The 24,118-nt window shown below is 39.6% G+C and overlaps 1 protein-coding gene across 14 annotated transcripts; it reads left to right on the top strand.

Annotated features, from left to right (window-relative positions):
• Positions 1 to 432: 432 nt before the first annotated feature.
• Positions 433 to 24,056, top strand: map7d3 (MAP7 domain containing 3). 14 transcript variants are annotated; one of them, XM_028959688.1, is made up of 21 exons: positions 433 to 514; positions 8,939 to 9,052; positions 9,568 to 9,648; positions 9,964 to 10,127; positions 10,572 to 10,680; positions 11,217 to 11,303; positions 11,990 to 12,088; positions 12,509 to 12,604; positions 13,269 to 13,370; positions 15,455 to 15,580; positions 16,520 to 16,668; positions 17,594 to 17,718; positions 17,872 to 18,104; positions 18,225 to 18,354; positions 19,099 to 19,279; positions 19,532 to 19,636; positions 19,748 to 19,801; positions 19,908 to 19,980; positions 20,850 to 20,985; positions 21,084 to 21,361; positions 21,962 to 24,056. In XM_028959688.1, exons 1-21 carry the CDS (start codon positions 469 to 471, stop codon positions 21,967 to 21,969), a joined length of 2,496 nt encoding a protein of 831 aa, XP_028815521.1. In that variant the 5' UTR covers positions 433 to 468; the 3' UTR covers positions 21,970 to 24,056. The 14 variants fall into 14 exon arrangements, 13 of the variants coding, with proteins under 13 accessions (XP_028815521.1, XP_028815522.1, XP_028815520.1 ...); XM_028959689.1 differs by having other exon boundaries at positions 11,987 to 12,088; positions 16,544 to 16,668; XM_028959687.1 differs by having other exon boundaries at positions 11,987 to 12,088.
• Positions 24,057 to 24,118: the final 62 nt, after the last annotated feature.

Below are 24,118 nucleotides of genomic sequence, written 5' to 3'. Positions count from 1 at the left end.
GGTCTACACTGCATGTCCATTATAATGTTACGATCCATTTGACATTCCCTGAAGCTTTAGTCATTATGGTGTTAGTGCCTGTGGTGACACTCTATGCAGGTGACCCTGCAACAACTATTTTAAAATCCTAAAAATATTGCTAACAAAAACACTAAAAGAAATCCACGCGAAAAGAATGTGAGTGTGTGTTCTTGTGAGGCACATTTACGGTTCATAATTAATGACGTAGAATGGTGCAGCAATTTACATGAATACATTCATTCTTAATTAAATCTAGTATACCGGCTGTTCATCCACAGTTGAATGAATTAAATAAATTAGTATATAAAATAATAATTTTTACAAATACTCATTGACCAGGATCCCTCAGATTTGTTTCATCAGCCGCCAGATGTCGCTGTCTATGCAACCTCTTCATCCGTCCACGTCCCCGCTTCCGCGCGCTTGCTTCGGAAAACTTCGGCAAAGATGGCGGAAGGAGCGACATCTCTCAAAGCGCTTCGAGCTCAAATGGGTAAGACATTTGCTCTTCGGCTTCGTTTTCGACATACGATCCCTTGTATCGTACTTTCACCGTGCTGAGTTAAGTGGGTCTCGGAATATGCGGACGAGTTGCTCTTGTTTGAAGTTGAAACGGAGAGGAAGTTAGCGCCTCTTCTGTGTGCGACCTGTCCGCCGGCCGGCCGACTCCTGTAGGGACAGGCGAAAAAGTTGTTTTGGGGAAATGTACAGTTACAACGACCAGTCAGTTTATTGTTTTATCCGATTGAAAACGACGCTTGTGCAGCGTTGTTAACTGGTGGTGGCTTTATGGTTTGTCTAGGAGACGTCAGCGCGGGTGACAGTCCGGAGACCTACAGTGGCGGGGCGGGGTGGTGCTTCGTTCCTAGGTTTTCTGGGTGGTGGTGGGGTTCATTGATGATTGTGAGTTTAGTGTACATCTATTATTTATAATGTTATTCACGTTTTTTACGAGTGTTTCTGAAGTTTATGGTGCTGTCGACACACTCCTGTAGATTTTGTGACTTTGGGTGGCTATGAGTTTAGCATTGTTTTTTTTGTTTTTTTTTGCAGGGTCTATGGGCTTTTCATTGTATTGGTCAAAGTGAGAGTTAAAAGTGTCAGCAGCCTCGTTGTCATCACAGAATGACAGATTTGCTTTTGACTGGGTAGATGACATTAAACTGAGTGGCTGGCCGCAGTCTGGTGGCATAGCCAGTAATCACCAGTAGAGTTTATCAATGGAGGTTTCTAAACATTGCGCCCTGTTTGCCAGTTCCTGCTGTGCCTGAATTAATGGCAATTTTACACATAAAATACACATGTTTAGTTTTGTGTATATTTTATTTTTAAATTTTACTACCATCAAAATGTGCTGTATTTTACAGAACGAATGTATTCAAGGAATGCAAGTTCAACCCCACAAAAAGAGACTTATTGAACATCCATCACAGATTGGATACTGACAGCATTTATTGTAACTTTGAATTAAATGTTATCAAGTATTTCTTTTGGTTCTTGACTGTAAAGAATATTCAAAGTTGCACCTCTAACATGCTCTCAACTGAACTCTATTCATAAAATGTTGATTTCATTCTTTTCAATCTTTTATTATGATAAGGCATAGTTATTTTGTGTGATTCATAGTTAGAGGCGGTTTGTTTCTGTAGTGTAAATTAATTTTTTCTACTTGTATTTGTTTTTTTATATATATATAACATGGCTGCATGTGTGTGGAGCTTAGGCTTATGATTTGATTTTGTTTTAATTTTAATCAGTGTAAGGATTAGCAGTTTTCTTTAAAGCTATCTCACAAAAATACTGAGACTTATTTGTAACTGCTGCAGGACCAGAACATTTTTTGCTTTTGCAATTTGATATTTTTGTAATGATGAAGAAACTGTGATCCCTAGTTTGCATGCCAGATAATATGTGCTGAAGACTGGCTGTGTTAGTTTAGGTCACTGTGGTTTGACAGCTTCCTATTAGTGTAACCTCCAAAGCACATTCCCAGTGTTCAGTGGCTTTTGGACACAGACTTGAAGGCTGCTGTAATAATAGGCAGTAAGAGCATGTACATTTTTGGCCAAGATCATGGAAATTGATGCACTATAATTTAGAGGTGCAAATGGATGTTTGGGACATTTTGGCAAGACTACCTGAATCCTTGCTGCCACTTTGATCAATTTTTTTTAAATAAATGAATTCTATTACCTAATGCATTTGTCATGGTCTGGCCTCCCTATGTTCTTGAAATAAAGTTCCTCTTCTCTAAAGAGTGAATGTAATGCCAGCTCATAATTATGCATTTTGATTTTTAGGTCCTCACTGTAGGCCACCCTCAGGAATTGAGAATATTTGAGAAACAAATTGACCTTAAATTTAAATTGCTTGTATTTACTTTACTTCACATTACTTGGCAGACGCTTGTATCCAAAGCAACTTACAAGGAGAAGACAACAGCAATTCTCATTCGATTTCCATAGATTGTGAGCCAAAAAACTAAGAGCCCTGATAAGGCCTAACTTGAATAGAACATGCTAGGGAATTGTGCTAGACAAAATTATTATTAGAATTTTTTTTGTGAGTGTGTTGCGTGTGTTAGTGTTAGACTCGTTTGAAATACTTTTTAAACACGTGAGTTTTCAAATGTTTCTTAAAAGTGGTAGTAGTCTCGGCTAGTCGAATGGAGCTAGGCAAGTTGTTCCACCAGCCAGGGACAACAAAGGAGCCAATTTGAATTGAAAAGTTTTGCTGTGGGGAGTTGTTGCCTGTAAAGATCAGAATCTCAGTTTTGGATAAGTTCAATTGGAGGTGTCACTCAGACATCCATTCCGATATGTCCAAGAGACATTTGTTTCCTTCTTGTCATCAGGTAGATGAAGGTAAATGTACCTTATATTAAATTATATAGTTCTGAAAATATAGTTTTTGTACAATTTTGTACTGTGTGTGTTTTAGGGGTGACTGATTAGAGATCTCTTGTGTCTTGTGAAATGCTCACTTTCTGTGTAGTCTGAGCAGCTTTCTGAAGCAATTCAATGCTGCTGCTGTTTTAGATGTGGAATGCGGAATAGGGCCAGGCTTTAATATGGAGTGTGTTCTGGTGAACATCCTCATGACTGCATTAACTGAAATCAGCTGAGATGTTAACGGTGACTCTTTCTGCGATTTCAGCCTTTTTTTTTTGTTTTTTGTTACTGTCAGACATAGTGATGACTGCTCATTACAGAACCCATTACAACCCAAAAAGGCCTGGTTCAGACGTCCATGGTGTCGGCACTCTTGCCAGTACTCTTGCGGCCCTACTCATCAGGCTCCAGGCATTAATAAGATTGCAGGGAAATATGGCCTGAAAGTAAAATTTAAAACTCTAGATTCTAGATTTTTTTAAAGATTTTTTTTCTCCTGTTTTATTTATTTAAAGGTCTGATGTAGCACATTCTCCAGCGGATGGTGGATTGACTATTTCAGAAAAAGTATTTTCATAGCTCATACTTTTCGTACTCTCATTTTATGCAAAATGGTCTGACACCCGCTATCATTTCTGGGGTGTCTATGGCGGCGTTTTATGGTCCACTCATAATTTTTCTACATTACTACAGATGATTTTCAAATTCAAGAGTTAAGCTCTTGTTCTCCCATGTGGATGCTTTGATTTGCTACAATGAGCACAAAAACTGTCAGCATTCAGTCGGCACTGACCTGATTCCACAAACATCAGAAAAATGCCTGTTCAGATGTCTGTGGCGTCAGGTGAGCATGGACTGAACGCTGACTTTTTTTCTGCTCGTTGGATCAAATATAAAGATGCTTTCAGAACGTCTGCATTGCAATGCATCAACTATAAGATTAATTACAACACTTGTCATCAAACATAAATTTCTCTCTCTCAATAGTCAATTGCAATTAGAGGGCAAGATTCTGTCTCCTCCCCTTCTTTTGTCTTTTGTAATACTACTTGTATGAACCAGGTGTTTTTATGGTGTTTGTGGCGTCAGGTGAGCACGGACTGACCATTTTTCTACTTATTGGAGCAAATCAAAGCACCCACACGTGCATTCAGCCCCAGTGTTTGGTTAGCTCTGCATGTGAATGACATAATAAATGACAAATAAATGTTTCATGCATTGTTTTCTTGGTGTCATTTAGAGCTTTTAAGAAAAATCGTCATGCATGGCAGGCTACAGACGTTTTCAGACCAAATGCAACATGCACTGCACCTATTATTTTCTATGGCTTGTGCGGCGCGAGAACGGTTGTCTGTGTTTAATCCATACCACTTGCCTGAATGGTTCTGCACATGCACAATGGTTAGGGTGCAGCACAGCACTCTGCAGATTTGTGTGCGCACCGCGGTCAAAATTAAGTGAAACATACAAACTACTTATAACAACCTGAAATGCCCAGTGCTTTCAAAATACAATATTCTACAAAATTAAATAAATCACAAAAAACTCTTTTACATTACTGTCGAACGACAAACCCTGGTAAGGCTAAACAACTGTTTTGATCATATTTGGCCATTATAAAATCCCATATTATAGTTCTTACATTTAACCAAAACGTTGTTTGGAGGCGGACACAGGGATGCATAGCTTTGCTAGCTTAGCTAAGGTTAAGATTTGTAAACTGAGGTGAATTTCTTTAGGAAACCTTCAAAGTTTGAGAAAAGTTAACTAAACAGCTAAGAACAGTCTAAATAGTTAATGCCTACGTTTAGCCAAAACGTTGTTTGGAGGCTGACTTGAACACAGGAATGCATAGCTTCGTTAGCTTAGCCTATTTTAGCTAAGGTTAAGACTTATAAAATGGGATTTTATAATGGCCAAATATATTCAAAACAATTGTCCAGCCTTACCTATGAAATATAATCCCCCGGGATCTGGTTTGGAGCATACAGCAGTTTGTACAGCCCCAAGCAGCACAAGAGTGAGGCATTTTTATGCACGCAATATGGCGGCGGCGTTGACGTACGATGCAGCGTGTCATGCGGTGTCTACCCATATGTCTCCGAATCGAAAGTCATGTGACCAAACACGTCACATCCGACTGAAGTGAGACTTCAGTCAGCTCGCAAACTTTGAGAGAATGGATCGGATATGTTGCTGATCCAATCCATGTACTAATCATTTAAATCACAGCTTTTTGCATTCATGTAATCGACTGACATCGCGATTACTATTGTGATTAGATTAATCGTGCAGCACTAGGTCGGACCATTCCAAACATATGCGCAAAGCAGGAATTAAGGGAAAGCTGATCTTATCAGTCACTGAGTGTCCGGAGATTACACAACATTTATCATCTTATTGGGAGTTTAGAAACCACGCCACTCCCCTGTGGCAAGTGCGGTGCTTTAAGCACCACTCGCTGTTCTTTGAGAGAAAACACATAAACCCACGGCGAGCGTAGTACATGACACATGTCCAGTCTTGATATATCGTTTAGCCTTAGTCTCAATTTCAATTATGAGATTAATTTAAATGTACAGTTACTAGAGATCCATTCCATGGTACATTTAATCTCCTCATCTCATCTTCAGAGTGTGTCCTGTCTGGCCCACTTGTTTAACACTGCATCTCACTTATTGATGTGGAACCAAGTTTATTCTGGAAACATGGGCAATCTCTGTGGTGTCAATCAGTCCTCATACATTTGTTTGGCATCTGCATCTGAGTTGTGGGGCTGTGGACCCAGATGAATGCAGCCTTTGTGAAGGGCTATAGTTGGTCATATGCATTTGCATGCTGTCTGCTTTTGGATATCAGTGAGTGACTCAGCCTGTTGCATATTCAACCAACATAGTGGGCTTTTGTACAGATCCTGTCTTCAAACACAAGGGACTCTGAGCTTCTGGACTGTTCCTTTGCTTGAACATAAATCATATTATGTTCACTTTCATCAAGGTAATTGTGTTATATCCTATCTTTCTAGAGGGTGTGGGAGATGAATTTTCATTCATGTTTAATGTTTTCCCCACATTTAACTTCTGTATACAGTACAGTCCAAAAGTTTGGACACCCTTTCTCATTGAATGTGTTTTCTTTATTTTCATGACCATTTACATGTGTTAATTCATAGTTTTGATGCATTCAGTGAGAATCTACCAATGTAAATGGTCATGAAAATAAAGAAAACACATTCAATGAGAAGGTGTGTCCAAACCTTTGGCCGGTACTGTATTTGTCTCCAGTTTCATATTGAATATAATACACATAACATTCCTTAAATTAATCTTATCAGGTCATACCATATCACCTTCCCTATAGAGCAAGGGTTTTTAGCCTTTTCCAATCAATCAGTATTGATCACTGTCCATAAGAACATTATGATCAGTTTGGTGGATCTGCTATAATTTTGAATGTAAAATGAATGTGTTAATTTATAGATATTTCACGTTTAAAAAATGAACACTATTAAGGCAGTCTAACTAGTGGCACATATGCTAAAGAGGATACTCTAACAGTCAATCAATACCTCAAAGATGGAGATGTACAGTGAATTTTTTAGGGTCAATTCAAATATTATTTTCAAATGTCACAAGGTGCTCACAATGGAACAGGTCATTTGAGGTAGTAAGTAGGTGGCACCAGATTACAACATTGATTTAATTGATTGACAGCCATATTAAAAAAAAATCTTAGTCATGTTGGAAAAATCACAAATGAAACATCAAAAGGCAGAAACCAAAATGTGTAAATGTGTAGTGTATTCTGAATTTCATTCATTCACATGAGTAACTCAGAGTTGCACAGAAATGTTCATTGTTTTAAATGTATTGTACAATTCTATAATCATTCATATTAAATATAACAAACTAATAACAAACTAAATGGATCTTTTTGTTTTTTCTTCAGAAACAAGTTCATAAAGTTTTTCAGCTGTCGCTGATATATCTTGACTTAAAGCTAGCATTTCATATTACTAATGGGCCTTTTTAATTGCAGCCAGCAAACTGACATAAAATATTATACCCAGCACATGTTACAAATATGCTACAATTGCGAGGTAACTACGTTAACTGGTGGTTAGCATGCAGTGTTCTCATATAACTGCTGTTTCACCAAACTAATAGAACACAACTGATATACTTACTCTTCTTGTTTTGGGTGCATACTTTAATTTGTCGTGTTTATATTGATTTAGGGCTGCAGCTAACGATTTTTAAATAGTCAATTAATCTGTCGATTTTTTTTTTTTTTATTAATCGTAGAATCGGATAAACAAAAACAAAAACAAACAAACAAACAAGAAAAGCATTCATTTCCAACCCTTTATTCAAAAACAGAACCAAAATCTTTAGAAAGTGCACAAACATGTTACTCCTTGAGCTTTTAAAATAATAATAAAATAAAAATGGACTAACACAAAAAACATACACATGTATGCTTTACAATAAAGTGCCACCTGAGCTGCCAGAACGATAAATAATTTATAAAAAAAAATAAAGAACAATACAAATCAGAAAATTTTACAGGATTTGTTTGAATGTCAGGTCTTGTTCTCTACACTACACTGCAGATGCACACACTCACAAACTCTCACACTGACACACACACACACACACACACTGCAAAAAATGATTTTCTAACTTAGTAGTTTTGTCCTGATTTCAGTCCAAATCTCTAAAAAATCTTAAATCAAGATACATTTACTAGACACATGAAATAGCAAAAAAAATGATGTCTTGTTTTCTGATAAAACATCTCAAAATTAAGTGATTGTTTGTTTAAAACAAGCAAAATTATCTGCCAATGGGGTAAGAAAACTAATCTTAATGAGATATAATCTCAAACAGAAGTTTTAAGCATCACTTAATTTTCTCATGCCATTTTTATTGTCTAGTAATCTTGATTTAAGATTTTTTAGATATTTGGACTGGAAACGTGACAAAATTACTAGGTAATTTTTTTGCAGTGTAGCTGGACGTGACAACAGATTGAAAAATGAATGGTCCAAAAAAGGCTAGTGAGTAAAAACATGTCTTTTGTCTTTTAATGCAAAGTAATTATAGCACCCCTGCTTTACCACTGTTATTAACGTGCTAACTCTAACTTGTCATGCCTGTCAAGCTGGATAACAGGTAAACATTTACATTTACAGCATTTATCAGACGCCATTATCCAGAGCGACTTACAATCAATAGTTACAGGGACAGTCCCCCTGGAGCAACTTAGGGTTAAGTGTCACGATAGGCAAGTCGTCCACGCGGAGACACAGAGAACAGTCCGAACGCTGTTTCATCCCCCCTCCACACCTGTAGGTGGCGCTGTAAGTCCCCGTCTAGTTCTCCTCCGCGGCGAGTTAAACACCAGCACCAGGGACATTACGTTCCTCACTTCAAAACGGAACAAAAGTAGGATTCTGTTGCGACTTACCCTGCTGCTGAACTCCCTTCTTCCTCATGTTTGCGTTTCAGGTGCAGGATCATTGCCGTGGTGCTCCCGTGCCGTGCCATGTCGCTTTTGCATATTTTCGCGCAGATTTCTCTGCCTCCGCCATGTATCTTTCCTCTGCTCGTTTTTTTTTTTTTTTTATTATTTTTGCTCCGCGCTATCTATGAGGCGCCAAACTCTGCTAGCATCTGTGCGCGAGAGACCGAGTGTGTTCACTCCGCGCTCAAATAAAGTTTTTTTTTTTTTTTTTATAATCAAACGTCTCCGCGTCGCGCGACATAACGAATCGATTAGGAAATTCGTTGCCAACTCTTTTAGTAATCAATTTTTATCGATTCGTTGTTGCAGCCCTATATTGATTTGCTGTATTTCTAATTGTCTGATTTGCATTTAAATGTGCATGCATTTCTTCTTGTTGGACTCTTTATATACTTATCCTGCATCATCAGCTTGATAGCTTTATTAATTGTGGTTGTTTTGCTATTTGAGATCTTTGATGCTGGGTTGAACATATAAACATGTAGTTTTTGTACCTTCAGCTGCAGCAGCTCAAGCACAGGCAGAGGAGCGCCGAGGTCTGGCAGGAAATAGCCCAGTGCCTGCAGCCACAGCCAGCAACCAGACAACAGTCAGAGGTCAAGGAACACGGCCAGGTAACATTGACGCAATGTTACTGTGTGTAACAGGATTGAGATTTATTTTTTTACAGTAGAGGTTTTCTTTACCCCAGCTTTCTGGGGATAATACTGTATGATGTAGTATAAACTTGCCAGGTAGGCTGGCCTTTGCACCATTCTAAATTAATGCAAACAGTATTGTAGCCAAATATAGTGAATGTTAATGTAAGGCTAAAATGACTGCACTTTGTTTCGGTTGATATGCTTTGCTGGCACCTTTAGTGCTGATCCCATCCCTCCTATGTGTGCTGCATAAGCAGCGATGACTAAGCAGTGGGTTCATTAAAAATAGCTTTAGTGGCGAAGCGATTTGCTTCTATGGCATCTGCTGCTCAAGATAATGCCACCTGTGTCCCATGGTTGGAGAGGAGCTAGTCTGTTAAGTGAATGAAGAAAATGAATGTGAAATATGTCTGTGTGTCTTTGGTTGTTCTGTGTGGCTTCTCAACTCTGATCCTTTTATTTATTAATTTTTTTTTGCACAATTTTAGTCATTGATGGTGCTGTGTTACGGATAGATGACAAACTCAGGGTTGCAAAGGAAAGAAGAGAAGAACAGGAGAAGCAACAAGGTGAGGTCTGCTCTCCCAGGTTCTGTTTTTTTTTTTTTTTTTATCTTTGCCTGTTTGATTAGTCCTTTGATTATTTTACTGGCTTTGTCATTATGCTGACAACAATCAATAGAAATGTGTTGCAGATGTTGTTTTTGTATACTGAGCGAATTATTATTGTGTTACCATGGCTTGGTGTCACTTTGATATGTGTAGATTCCATTAGGCTGGTCATGTGCTGTACCCTATAGGCATTTTTTCCTCTGGGTCTAACTAGTTGGTATAGATGAACACTTTAGTGAAATGTTCTTGTACTACCACTCCCATCCTGTCCAGCAACAAGGGAGCTGCAGTTTCTTGAGCGTGAACGCAAGGCGAAGCAGCAGCTGGAGAAGCAGATGGAGGAGCGTCAACGGAAGCTGGAGGAGCAGCGCAGAAAGGAGGAGCAAAGGAGAGCTGCTGTGGAAGAGAAGAGGAAGCAGAAACAGGAGGAAGAGAAAGTGTGCTACCTTCCTCTCATGACTGAATCTTTTCCTTTTCAGTGCTGGACCTCTCTTTGTGCTGCTTGTCAAAGTTTTAAACAAATCAGCTAGAAATATGTAGTATTTATACATAAGCTATTAAGAAAAGTCTGCTTATCTGAAGTATCTTTGTAGGGTTTGTATCAAAACTCTTTAAGTTGTTTAAAATTCCTCCAGGTTGTGATATCACAGAAAGCATGAGTCATGTGACCTGGCTAATACCCAAAGCTCCTAATGCTCATTTGTGAGATTTACAGCATGAATTACAGAATGCTATTGCATGTTCCTTTAAAAATGTTGTAGACGGATTGTTTTACATTTTACACCTGCCATTGCATTCTGCTGGGTAGAGTAATTTCTTGTATGTTGTAATCATCTCCATGCCTACTTTCCACGTTTTTGCTCATAATCTCTTTTCCTCAGGAACACTACGAAGAAGTGATGAGGCGCACCATAGAGCGCAGTCAGCGACTGGAGCAGAGACAGAAGCGCTGGTCCTGGGGTGGCCTATCAGATGGTGACAGCAAAGCAGGTACAGCACATCCAGATAACCCAGACTGCCTCAGGGTCCGCTCAGTTTCTGCTGTGCTACTCACTTTACAGAAAAATTACCTGAAATACTTTGGGGAAAAATCCCTCTGTTATAGTACAAATTCCCCTTACCGATCCTGAATGTTGTAAGGATTTTCAGGTTTGTTAAAGCTTCTTTGCAATTTTCTTTCCTGGATTTATTATAGGAAGGTAATAGCCTAGTGGGTAACACACTCGCCTATGAACCAGAAGACCCAGGTTCAAATCCCACTTACTACCATTGTGTCCCTGAGCAAGACACTTAGTCCCCCCCAGGGGACTGTCCCTGTAACTACTGATTGTAAGTCGCTCTGGATAAGGCTGTCTGATAAATGCTGTAAATGTAAATTCTGGTTTATAATGCGGAAGATCATTCTTATCACCGTGTGTCTGTCCTTTGGTTGTACGTTGAAAAAAATTAATACAGGTGAGTCCGGTTGTCATTCTATCCAGTCTGTTGGAAAGGCTTCCCTTCTCACTTCCTTTGCGTTCCTACAGGCAAGAATGATGTTGGCACCACCTCATCACCAGTTTCCATAGCAATCTCCCCGGCATCCCCAGCCAAACCTCTGCGGACACAGCCAGGTGGTTCACATGATCTCCCCTTGCTCTGAACCTGGCACCATCTGGCACATATTGGCGAATGTTGACACATACAGTGTCTGCCTCTCTCTTTCAGTCTAACACCCGTTATCACTAACTGCTTGTGGTTGCATGTGCCTTATTAACCAACCTTGTTTGAGAAAGATCTTTCTTCTCTGAATATCTGTCTTTCTTTCAGGTCTGAGGGAGGATCACATGTGGAAATGAGCACAGTGGAAACCTTTTTTGGTGTTATGGTTGCAGTTGTTTTCTGACCTTGATTTAAGTCTTTGCACTGACTGTTATCACGGTGTTTTTCTCCGTTTTCAATAGGAGTTATCAGCAACAGACTAATGGTTTGATGCCTGTGTTTCTTGAATTCTGCAGATATTTAAAGTAACAAACGTGTCTTAATATTCTGCCTGTTTTTCCTCTTTCTTTCATCACTTTTTACTAAATGTGTGGACAGTCAAAACATTTCAAATTTGTTAACAACGAAGAAACTATCATTTTTTGTGTCTATTCAGTCACTTGCCTGAAGTTTTACTGTTTTACTTTTTTGTGCAGCTAATTAAAGATGTTATTGCCCTGTTGCATTCTTAGATCCCCTGTTTACAACCGTATCACCAATCCATCAGTCCCTAAACCCCTTCTTCCCTCCTCTGTTTGTGTTTGTTCTTGTGTAGTAGACAAGCGTTCCATATCCACCACCAACCTCAAACAGGTGGACCTGGTCATCAGCAAACACTTGTCCTCCTCTGCTTCCCTCCTCAACACCCATGACAAGAGTAAGTGTGCCCCTGTTCATCTTAAACACTCATTGTTTTTTAACACTTTGTCATACATTTCCCAAAATATTTTCCTTCTCAAAGGAAAATCTGCAGTGAGCATTTAGCTCACCTTGTTGACAATTTACTGTTTCCTCCCATGTTTAGCAAACTCCAAAGTTAAGCTTGTGTGGGATTGATCTGCTTTTTGTACCTTTCCAGGCCTTCAGAAGTTTCCTAACTGTGCAGCTACATGTAACATGCTGTAAAACATCTGTTTCTTTTAAGAATTTGTGTAATTGTATAATTATATTTGTTTTCAGTTTAAAGGTCCAGTTTACAAAATGTTTTACTATCCGATTGGTGCCTGCCCGTTCCCAAGGTCAATGTTTTTTTAATTGTACATTGTTCCAGGATGTGAACTCATGTCTTGTTTCTCAGGTTTAAAGTGGAGGAGTTCGTCTCTGAATCGGTTGCCTAGCAGCTTCGTGCAGGTCACTAGGGATGTTACTAACAAGCCTCAGATGGAGCATCCAGGTGCAGCGCTTTACTGCCTTATGTCAGGTTCTACAGCAACAGCACAGATCCTGACTTGGTCCATTTAAATGTACTGTAAAGTAGATGTAGGTCTACTGGTTCCATAGTTAATAGCAGTAGTTAACATCTTATGCAATCAAGTTGCTTTGGATAAAAACATCTGCCAAATGATTATAATATAGTGATTCACTGCAATGTAAGCTCCAAAAAGAGGGCTTTATGATGTCTGTATTTCCAAAAGCAGTGCGATATGGGTAGAAATACAAATGTTGTGATATTGCAAAGCTATGAAGCTTTGTCAGCCCACATCTTCACATCAGAGCCCACTGAACACAAACTGCCCTTATTCAGAGATTCTTTCTTATATTTAGCTAGTCTTTGCTGTTTTCTGTCTCCATAGACAATAAACTCTCAACTGTTGGACACAAGGCATAGTACCTAAGGTGGTCTGTGACATACACTGGCTCTTTTAATGTAAAATGCTTCATAGTTGCAGTTGATAATTATAGAGATTAAAATGGTCAAGGCTGCAATTTTAAGTGATTCGTTGAAAGAAAAAGGAGTAAAACCTAATATCCAAAATAGGAACAAAAAAAATCATGGGCAAAAGGAGAAAAGGAATAAAAGAACAGTTAGAAATTGCATTGTACTTCTCCTGCTGTAGGATCTGCACTGAAGAGACGAAGTTCTTCCCTTTCTCGGGTGGGGGCCAAAACTCAGTCTCCCACCCTCACAGCCAAGAAAGATGCTACTGAAGAGCCAGATGGTTAGCAAAGTCTTTTTACTTTATGCGCTGTCTACAGCATCCTGTGTACATGCACCTTTAGCATGGCCCGCCTGCTAGCATTCCTGTTAACGTCCAGCACATTCTCTGTGGTCTGATTTGGTATCGCTGGTTTGTGTCTGTGGTGTATTGCTGAGCTAACCTGACCTCTGATTGTTCTTTTGTCTGGTTTATTTCCACTCGACCCTCGTGCCATACATTGCCTGATAGTTTCCTGCATACAAACAAATGTCACATGTTCTTATTGTTGATGTGGTTTCTGCATCTTACTCACACTCTGATCTTCTCTTTACTTTTATTTTCATTTTCCCCTATATAAACAGACTGTGACCCATCTGTGGAAATGTCTTTGCTGCCTTGAGCGTAAACCCTGCAAATCTCTTTTTCTTTCATAGGTTTTGAATGCATGCAGTGTTACCATCACAGTTAATTTAATGTTAACTTTTTTTTTTTATACCCCTCTGGCCCTCTTCTGGTCTCCAATGAGCAGTTAATGTTGCATGTGTGGATCTGTCTTTGTCTGTATGTTTGTTTTAAACCTCACACATTCCCATAGGAAATGTGATCATCTCACTTCACCACGATTCAAGTTACATATAGGACACAGTACCTGCTTGCAGTAGTAATACAGTCTTCAGTGTTCCAGAAAAAGTCAGTCATCCCTGACTGTCTTATGACACTTACAGACTGACCCTCCCTGCCATGACAACAAGCCTCTGGTGTTTTTCTTTAATTAACAGACCCTTTTAACAGCATGACCCATCCTTGACTACTGCAGGGCTTTTAGTGGTGCCAAGACGTCAGCAGCAAATGTATACAAATCAGTTTAGCCTCTTCATTCCAGTGACTTTTCTTACCTTCACAAAATGAACGTATGTTTTACCTAAATAATCCTTGTACCTTTTGTCATTTGTTTCTGAACCTTTGATATTATGAGAAAAAAATCACTCCATCGTTTCAAAAGCTGTTTCTGCTGTCTGCAGCAGCTCCACCTCAGCCTTAATCCTCATCATGGTTTGTCCTGTAGCGACCACTTGGCATGGAAAAACATGCATGAATTTGTTTTGTAAATATTGGTTTGTAAATATTAAGTAACATCTTGGAATCCAAAGATTTCTTTCTGTCCAAGAGCTGTAATGCCAATCAAGTCTCCCTGCCCTTGCCCCTCATGTCCCTGAGGCCTTGTTAACTACGCATATTTATAGCCCTTCTTTTCCTGCCTCACTTCCTGATAGCACAGATCATAAGGGACACTTGGCTTGAAGTGAAAACATTAGCGGCAAATACTACTCAATAATGAAGCAGGAATAAAATGGGCGTTTAGTGTGGGGAATTAATGTAATAACTTGACCATTTGGCCAAGTGTTTTAAATGATTGATTATCTCTCCAATGCCACTGATTGCTTTCATGTTAATTTCATGCGTGTGTTATTTAGACTATAAAGACTTAAAGCAAAAAAATTAACAATCTTCATCTATTTACCTTCATGTCAGGTTTGCATATCATTACCTGCTTCATGAGATGCTGAGTGAAGGAAAAACCACCAACAGTTTGTTCAGCAAATGAGGACTAAACCCTTTCTTGACCACTTAACATGGTTGAGAGTGACCAAGAGTATTAAATGCTGCCATCAGTTTTCCACTTTGAAGAGTCTAAAATATGAAATGTTTTGTTTACTATTTCACATTATGTGTGTGTTAACTGTGCATGCATAATAAGATAGTATGTTGCTGTTTTATGGGTAGCCTGACTCGGAAAAAAAATATTATAATGATTTTCACCATTATTCACAGTTCACAGAAATCTTTTCTCAAAAAATAAATATTATTTATTTATTTATTTTTACCCCAACCCATTTTGTTTAAGTACTGGTCAGTTCAAACTTTTAATAGAAAACTATTGTTCTGTATAGTTAATAATGCACTTTTACCACCTGTTCACTGATTGATCCTACTTTCTTGATGGGAAATGACATGGTTTTTTCCCATATTTCCTTCTTTTTCACACTTCACCCCCTGTTTGTGTCTGTTGTTTCTGCTATGACTGCCTGTTTGTGGCATTGTAGTCCGTCGTGCCATGGCTGGCCCTGTGGACAGTGCTGTACTCAGTCGCCTGCTGACCCCCACCCAGGCCTCACTTGCTAGGAGCAAGAGTGCCGCTGCGCTCTCAGCTGCTGGAGCAGATAGCTCAGGTAACCACAGAGAGTGCCAGTGGTCCAGGGAGATCAGGAGAGATCCCCCACTCTCAGCCTTGATTCCTTTTTCCTGGGTGCTGGTGGGGGTGCTGTAGGTGCTGTGCTGTGAACCATAACATTCACACTCACCTTCCAGATGCAATTGTGCATAGACGTAGTGCTGTAGCAGACACACTTAGTTACCATGGCATGTGTGCCTCATCTGTCTCAGGCACACACTGCTAGACCACCTCTAAGCTTATTACACACTGAGTGCCATTGTGTGTGCAAGTGTTTTGTGTATGTCTCTTTTTAAGTCCTGTGTGCCTTGGTGTCTGGACAAATCCATTGGTTGATTAACCTTTCAACGTGTATTTAAGTCATACCACTAGCTGTACTCCTAAAGTCTTAATATGGCTTAATACAGCATTTTAAAAACATGCTTGATTGTTAACCTGGACAGAAATATCCTCCAACATGATCATCACTGGCATACTGACTGGCACTAAGCATTAAAAATGTAATGTCTGCTTTATGATTATGATAGAAATTGGCCCTGGTCTAAAAGAAACCAAGCTTACTTATTTTACATCCATAACATGGGGAAGATAACTCCTGACAGTGCTATATTTGTGATGTGTGAGTGAATGAAGGATACCATGTCAGATTACAATTTTGCTTTGTTGGGTCTGTGCTTGTGTTTTGGGGACTGTTTCATTTATGCTGGAAGTAAGCATTATTCCCTAAGCCTCATGCTGCGCTCAGTCATTCAAACCCACCTATAGCTGCTTATACCCATATGCTTACGTAGAGACTTGCCACCAGAAGTGATCTCTAACCTGCCGCTATATGTTTTGTTCTCTTGTCATCCCTGTCTTTCCCTCTTTCTCCTGATGCTTTGCTCTCCCATACTGCCACACGTGTCTCCCCTGCTGTTATGAACATTCACTGACCCAGAGTCTCACCTGTGTCCTCGTTCAGCGACGTCCAGCCCATTGCAGACAACTGGACCTCTATCACATGGGTCCCCACGCAGTCGCAGCAGCGAACGCCACAAGGGTCTCCCAACTTCGACCTCTGCACATGGGGCATTTAGCAGTATGCAGGTGAGAAGGCTTCTTACAGTCTGCACTACTGTACAAAAGGAAGTCAAAAGAAACAGAAAAACTCTCTATGCATAATAGAAAGAAACTTTGAGCGTAAGCACTAAGACCCTTCCTCGGGGCAGTGGTTGGCCTAGCAGGTAAAGAAACAGACCTGTAATCAGAATGTTGTAGGTTTGAATCCCGAACCGCTAAGGTGCCACTGGCTGCCCACTGCTCAACAAGATTGATGAGTTCAAAGCAGAGGACATGTTTTGTTGTGTGTACTACGTGCTGTGCTATGCTTCATAATGACAATCACTTCACTTTCACTTTTTTAGATAGAATGTCTCATTCAGCCTCTCATCAATACTGTCATCATTTTTAGACTCATTCAACCAAACTCATTCAACCACGCTTCTCTGACTGCACAAGTGAAAATGCAGGATTTTTCTTTGGGCCACATACGGCTGTAATAATTATCTATTTTTATCTCTGAAGCCATGTTGACAGTCTGTTTTTTATTGCAAAAATTCTGCATGGCATATAGTTAAAAAAAACTCTTTAGGCCTGTAGTAAGTTTTGGTTCATTGTAGTGTGTGCCTTTTCTGCATAGACTTCTTTTTGTGAAAGTGAAGTGATTGACATTGTGATACTCTGCAGCACAGCACACGGTGCACACAACAAAATGTGTCCTTTGCATTTAACCCATCACCTTTAGTGAGCAGCCATGAAAGGTGCTCGTGAAGTAGTTTGTGGGGACTAAATTAACAAGAAATCATGATTAATAATTGTGATTAAAATATTGATAAAAATGATCGTGATTATCATTTTGGCCTTAATCATGCAGCCGTAAAATTTAGTTGAATGTAACTATGATGTCGGATAGGTCTGAGTGGCTTATTAGTCTGGCATGTGTCTTTGAAATCATATTTTAAATCTTTTGCAGAAATATGAGAAGCGCTTCACATCTCCAGTGCAAAAATGTCCAGTCTCTCCTGCTTCAGTGACTCGCCATCGGTCCCCTTCCCCCGCCCCACTTGGCAACAAGAGAGCAGAGTCACCATCATTCAAGTAAGCAAGCCATGCTCACATTACATTACATCAACTCGAGAGGATAAGGGGACCCATTTTCCAGATTTTGCACATGATTCAGTTACTGCCATGGTGCTGGGTTTCAGCCCACATTTGCTGAGGTGACTGACTCATATTGTCTTTCCTCCATAGGCAGAGTCCAAACAACCGGCCCCCATCCCCCATTATGAAACAGCATCCTCCTTCTCCACAGCCCATCTCTAAACCTCCACCAGCCCAGAAACCATCCCTGACGCCCACAGGGCCACAGTCCTTACGTAAGAGAGACTCAAAGATAAAGGACATGTCCCCCATGCAGCCTGTGGTGCCCCCGTCGCTAGAGCCCACTCAGACCAACCCAGCCCCCAGCAGCAAGCCCAAAGAAGGTGAGCCAAGGAAAGTGTTTAACAACACAGGTTGAGGAAGTTTTTAGAGACAACAGCTACTGATGTTGGTGGGTCTAGCTGTAGGGTTTGGTTAACATTTCTGAATCCTCTCTCTGCAAGATTCCAAAGCAGTTGCCGGAACCACATCAGCAGAAGAGGCGGCCAAAATCCTGGCAGAGAAGCGACGTCTGGCACGAGAGCAGAAAGAGAAAGAGGAGCATTTGCGAGTGCAGCAGGAGGAGGAGGAACAGTAAGAGAGACAGGGAGGGAACACGAGTTTTGATTTCTCCATCCAAGATGTTAAAAGGATGTGAATGTGACCTTACTTAGAATAAACCCTAATATGCTTCATGGTCATTTCATTCTCAAAGGTAATGTTGATTTAGTGAAACAGACATATTTTAAACACTGAGATTTTAAACAAAGACTATGGTCTTAGCAATTCCATACTAATATAATATACCTTTACAAATGTAATATAGTGCAGTAAAAATGTTAAAATACCCTTTTTCACAAATTCTCTTTCGCGAATCTGTCAGGGTCGGTAACTTGTATTAGAAATTTGTTCTGGGTGGCCAAGAAAGCCCAGTACAATTTACAATAAAAATGCGCTGCAAATTAAACCAAACACAATTCAAAATTAAAAAGTGCAGGACCATCAAGAATTTTAATCAAGTGCACTGCAAACCTGTAGAAGCTACATTTTCTTAAAAAATGACAATACACGCCTACTACACAGAAAATATATGCAGATTTGGAAATGCATGGCAAAAGCCATTGCAAAATGAAAGACAGTCATTACACAACAAAAGTGTTTCTGGAATTCTGCAGCATCTGCAACCTTATTGTGTATTGTGTTTGGCTTCAGTTGCATGGGGCTTATATTTTGAATTATGTTGGGCTGTCTCAGCCGCTGAAGGAACCCTGTCCAGGTGCAAAAACCTTAGCAGGTTGTACAGCGTCTTTACCTGTACCTGTTATTGTTCATTTGCAGGCAGAGAAAGGAAGAGGAGAAGCTCTTGCAAGAGGAACAGCGAGTGAGACGCCTAGAGGTGGAGAAGAGTCTAGCAGAAGAGAGGAAGAAACAGGAGGAGGAGGAGGCTCTTCGAACAGAGGAGGAGCGAAAGAGGCTGGAGCAGAAGGAAAAGCAGAAGCAGGCCGAGCTACGGAAAGAGGTGAACCGCTGTACCCTTCTACTGTATTGGGGGGGGGGGTATTATGCTCTGAATCAGATGATACTGCATGGTACTGTGGCATGCACCTTTTGCTAAAATGTCTCGTACTGTAAATATTTAAATATTTAACTGATCACCAGAAGACTTTAACTTTCCAATATTTGGCACGCCTGCATATTTTAAGTCACTGAGCTGGGAAGTCACTGCAGGGAAAATGCATGATTTAACTGAAAAGCTCTGTTTGAAATGCAGCGTGAAGAGGCTGAGACCCGGGCACTGGAGGAGGCAGAGAAGCAGCGCCAAGAGCGAGCACGCATCCTACAACAAAACCAGCAGGAACGCATGGAGAGGAAGAAGGTGAGGGTATTCACTTTCTTTCTAATGCGTAATGTGAGCAATACCAGATGCGATTATAAATGTTTTGTCCATCCATCCTGTCTTTAATTTTTTTCAATAAATTATTTTAAGAGAATTGAAGAGATAATGAAGAGAACAAGAAAAACAGATCAGAATGACTTTAAGGTACTTTACAGGTCTGACATATTTCATTAAATTTGAATGGATTAAACAAACCAAAAAAAGTTTTGACCTTGCATGCACTGACTACATATCTGTGTGTCATTGACAGAGAGAGGATGAAAAAGATGAATGTGATGAAACTTTAGAGGAAGCAAATGACCAGACGACCTGTGAAATTTCTGGTAATAATTGCTTTGCAGACAACAAAGAACTGAAGAAAATCACACTGTCCTTGGAATAGCAAAATATCTCTGACAGGAGGCTTCTGCTTCCTTAATATAGAAGTAACTCTGGTTAAAGCAGAGGAATAGTTTCATTATTAAGACTTGGACCAACTGAAATTCCCTGAATTGCAAGGCTCTAGACTGCAACCAAAATGTGCAGTTACTCAGCAGGGTGTCCAATATGGCCATCTTTTGTTAAACATTACATTTTATATGAACTCCCTATGAGCAATTTCATCTGTAAGTTTGTAAACAACATGGGGTTGTGCCCATGTTGTTCAATGTTGTGCAATATGATTCTTCTGCTGCTGTTCTTCTGTGCAACTGTCTCCTGTTGCTGTTCTACTGTGCAATAAATAATTGATTCTTAACTTTTAACTCTTACATAATGTGCAATGCTGCTTTAGCCATTACTACATTCTTATTTTTATTTATACTCAAATGAATGTCTGTCTCTCGGTCTCTCTGTGCACTTGTTGTATGTCTTTTACATACATTGTATATACAGTACAGGCCAAAAGTTTGGACACACCTTCTCATTCAATGTGTTTTCTGTATTTTCATGACCATTTACATTGGTAGATTCTCACTGAATGCATCAAACTATGAATGAACACATGTAATGAACACTGATAGTTATGTACTTGGCCTGTACTGTACATTGTACGTCTTTCCCTCTGTGCAGTTGTAGCATAAGCAATTTTTTTCGGGATTAATAAAGTTTTCTGATTCTGATTCTAATGGTCATTTGCCATGATTAATTTGTTGCCTCGAAAACAAAATTAGAAACCTAAATAGCAAGATATTTTCTGTAATTCTGTGTTCAGAGGATGTGCCTGACCTATCAGGAAAAGTGGATCTCTTCCATTCAGAGTCTATGGGGGAAGCAGTGAGTGAACATCCTGAGGCAGACAACAAGGAGAACAATAACAGTTCCTGTGAAGAAGATTTTCTACCCGTCAGGTGAGATTTCTGTCTTAACTGTATCTCTTATTTATGTTGTTTACCAAAGTCTGAGTAGATTTATCTTTTGCCACAAACAATAAACCTCCCCTCACTAGGGATCCTATTTCTAAGATGCGACTGGTGGAAGGATATGAATTTGTGAATGAGGACGCCAAGGTGGGGATAATTCCTGGGGTTAATGGCAAAGCAGCACCCTGGAATTTTGAGGAACTCATGGACCTGAACATACACTCTAAGGGCAGGCCACTGAAGGAGACAGAGGGCCACAACCAGGCCCTTATTGAGGGTGACCCGGTTGGACCTGAGGGGCCACGGGTTGCCTTTGAGGACAAAGGACATGTCAGCTCCATACAGCCCATTGAAGCACTGTCTGGTAAGGGTTAGTAGATGCTAGTAGACTGAAACTATTATCATGATTACGTCTAGGATTACTATATGATGTTAAATGACAAACTAGTTTGCTCTGCAAATGTAAAAGGTTTTAATGTTAAAACCTGGATTAATTGTTTGGACCAGGTCACCAGATAATGATTGGCCCTGTCTGCTGATAAACTTTTCAACACACAAGTGCACAGCAGCGGTTCCGTCACTTGCTGACAATTTAAATAAGTAACACTGCAGCCAGACTGAACACTTTAAGAAATGCAGAAATTATTTTAAATCACACTTTAAAATAAATAGTGTATTGCTCTTCTATATCTGTGCAACACAATACTGCTGCCAATTATACAGAAGTCTGATAGTCATTGCAGTCCAGCATTTAAGTTTAGATTCCTTTAAATCTCAATTAGACCAGATTTTGTCCACGAGTTAATTGCCAAATTCTCTCTAAGCAAGCTTGATTGGCTTGTGACTTAAGATTAATTAATACATTGATCTTTCTTTGTCCCGTAAGGCACAACCATTTCTAAATCACATCACATCTTACATGATGTGACTGTCTCTAATGCCTTATTGGTGCCTCTTGTTTCAGAAAATTGAGGAGCCATGCCCAGATGAAACTGGTCTCTCTCTCTCTCTTTCTCTCTTTCATTTTTGCTGCTTTGAGCTGCTGCCAGGTGCAAAGTCCTGTTCATGCTGCTGCATTTGGAAGGCCAGAAAGCATCAGAGGAGAGACAGATGATAGAATGCATGCTTGAACTCCATCACAAAGGCTACAGAATGAAAGAAAAAACAGGGAACAGTCTCTTTGTGTCTAAATATTTTATTCATTTACTATTTGTGGTTATTTGTTTTTAATTTTGTGGGTTTAATTTATTCACCCTGATCTTCACATTACATTACTGTTCTAGTTTTGGTTTCTTTCCTCTCACCAAAAAAAATTCACATTCACATTAAACAATTATTGTTGTGACTTGATCAAAGAAAAGTCACACAATGCAGGCAGCCAGTCAGAAAGACTGTCCGTTTGAAAGTGGGCCATAAAATGTCCCATTTTGTTCAACTGAATTTCCCACAGGCTGCTTTATGCTCACTCAGGTGGCTCACTCTTGGTCATGTCATCTAAATTGTAGACCTAGAGGATATCACATAGTCCTGACCAAATGTAGATGTCTGCTTTCTTTTTCATTTTAGCGTTATGTGATTGGTCCAGCAGAGGGCACTCTTAGTTCAATAATAAGCCATGAGAGATAGAGAATCCCTGCTCAACTTGTATTTCATGAAGTTCCCTTATATGTATTTGGATTCCGTTGTATTTATTAATATTTTTGTTTTACTCTGTGCTTCTGTTCACTTGCACAGTATCTTGCCTGCATGATGTTTGCAATATTAAGGAGTTACTGTAGTTTTTGATTGCACATTCTGACCAGGTCTGTTGATTGCTCTGCTTAGAGCCTGTTGAGGATGCGGTCTTGACACATGTATCTTAACCCTTCGTTTTATATATTTTTTCAGGTCATTTTGTGCCCATTTAAAATATTTTTCTTGACTGTTTCTGTCTCTGTCCATCCATAGTCTCTGTAGCACACCGTTTCACCTTCACCTTACAATTTAAAGAGCCAAATCAGTAAAGTGAAATGGTATTTATGTGAGTATTATTCATATTAATCAGTATTAGGCCAGTAAGCCGTGTCTGTCAGGGATTTGGGGGGGCAGGGGTTGCATGTAGAAGAATTTCTGTCTCTTGTTATTTCATATTGACCACACAGTCATCTGCATGTAGTGATGCACAACAAGGAAAAGGAAAAGACATCACTCCTGCATATATGTGGATTGAAGTGTGAGAGTGTGAAGAACGCGGCTTGAAGGCTCTGACCCCTTTTAGCAGCTTTGCAGGTAGTGGTAAACAGGGAACTGGAGACTAGTGATCTGTGTGGAGGATGCTTCCTAGGCTTGTTTTTACAACTTTGTCATATGGCACTGAGAAAGTGGTTGTGGCCATCACTTATATTTATTGTATTCATGGTTAGGTAGCAGAGCTTTGTGGGTTTTGTGGGTAATAACTTGAAATGTCCTTTATGTGTTGCTCCTTATATATGAAATGTTGTGTATTTTTCATGTGTAATATCTGTCTCTGCTCTAAAATGTACAAAACTACAGGTAAACACCTCAAGCAGTCATCCTCTCTCTGTGCAAAACATAATCTTACCAACTTCAAAATGATGTGGGATATTCAGGTCTCTAGATTTGTCTGTGAAATCACAAAATTTATGGGACTTGTCCTGGAAGATGAGAATAATTAGGTTATTTTTTCTACATGTTGACCTTTCTCTGTGTGTCTGCTGGTCTTGAGCATTCCTCTTCTGTGCAGTGGATGGAGGTTGGTTTTGAAAAGACCTGTAAACTTGAATATGGATTTTTTTTTTCTCAAGTAAAATGCTACAGGAGAAGTATAGAATGGTGCCTTAGGTAAAAGTAGGACATTTTTCTTTATTTTTCCAGTAATACTACAAAGAAAAGTGCGGCATGTACTTTCATCGGCCATGACAATAATTTTGTCTGAACTGAGATGCAAGTCCAATTTGTTTTTTGTAAGTTGTTCAGCCCTGTGCACAGACTTACTGTAAATATGTTTAAGGTGTCCTGGAAAACATTAAATTGTTTAAATAAAAGGGTTCATAAATCAATTGTTTGACCAGTTTTTATGTGTATTTATCCCTAAGTAAGACAAGTAAGAGGGAGAGAAAAA

The sequence above is a fragment of the Denticeps clupeoides genome, chromosome 18 (genome assembly GCF_900700375.1).
Source record: "Denticeps clupeoides chromosome 18, fDenClu1.1, whole genome shotgun sequence".
Classification (NCBI taxonomy): domain Eukaryota; kingdom Metazoa; phylum Chordata; class Actinopteri; order Clupeiformes; family Denticipitidae; genus Denticeps; species Denticeps clupeoides.
Note: the sequence above shows the minus strand (reverse complement) of the source record. Positions and strands in the feature narration are given on the sequence as shown.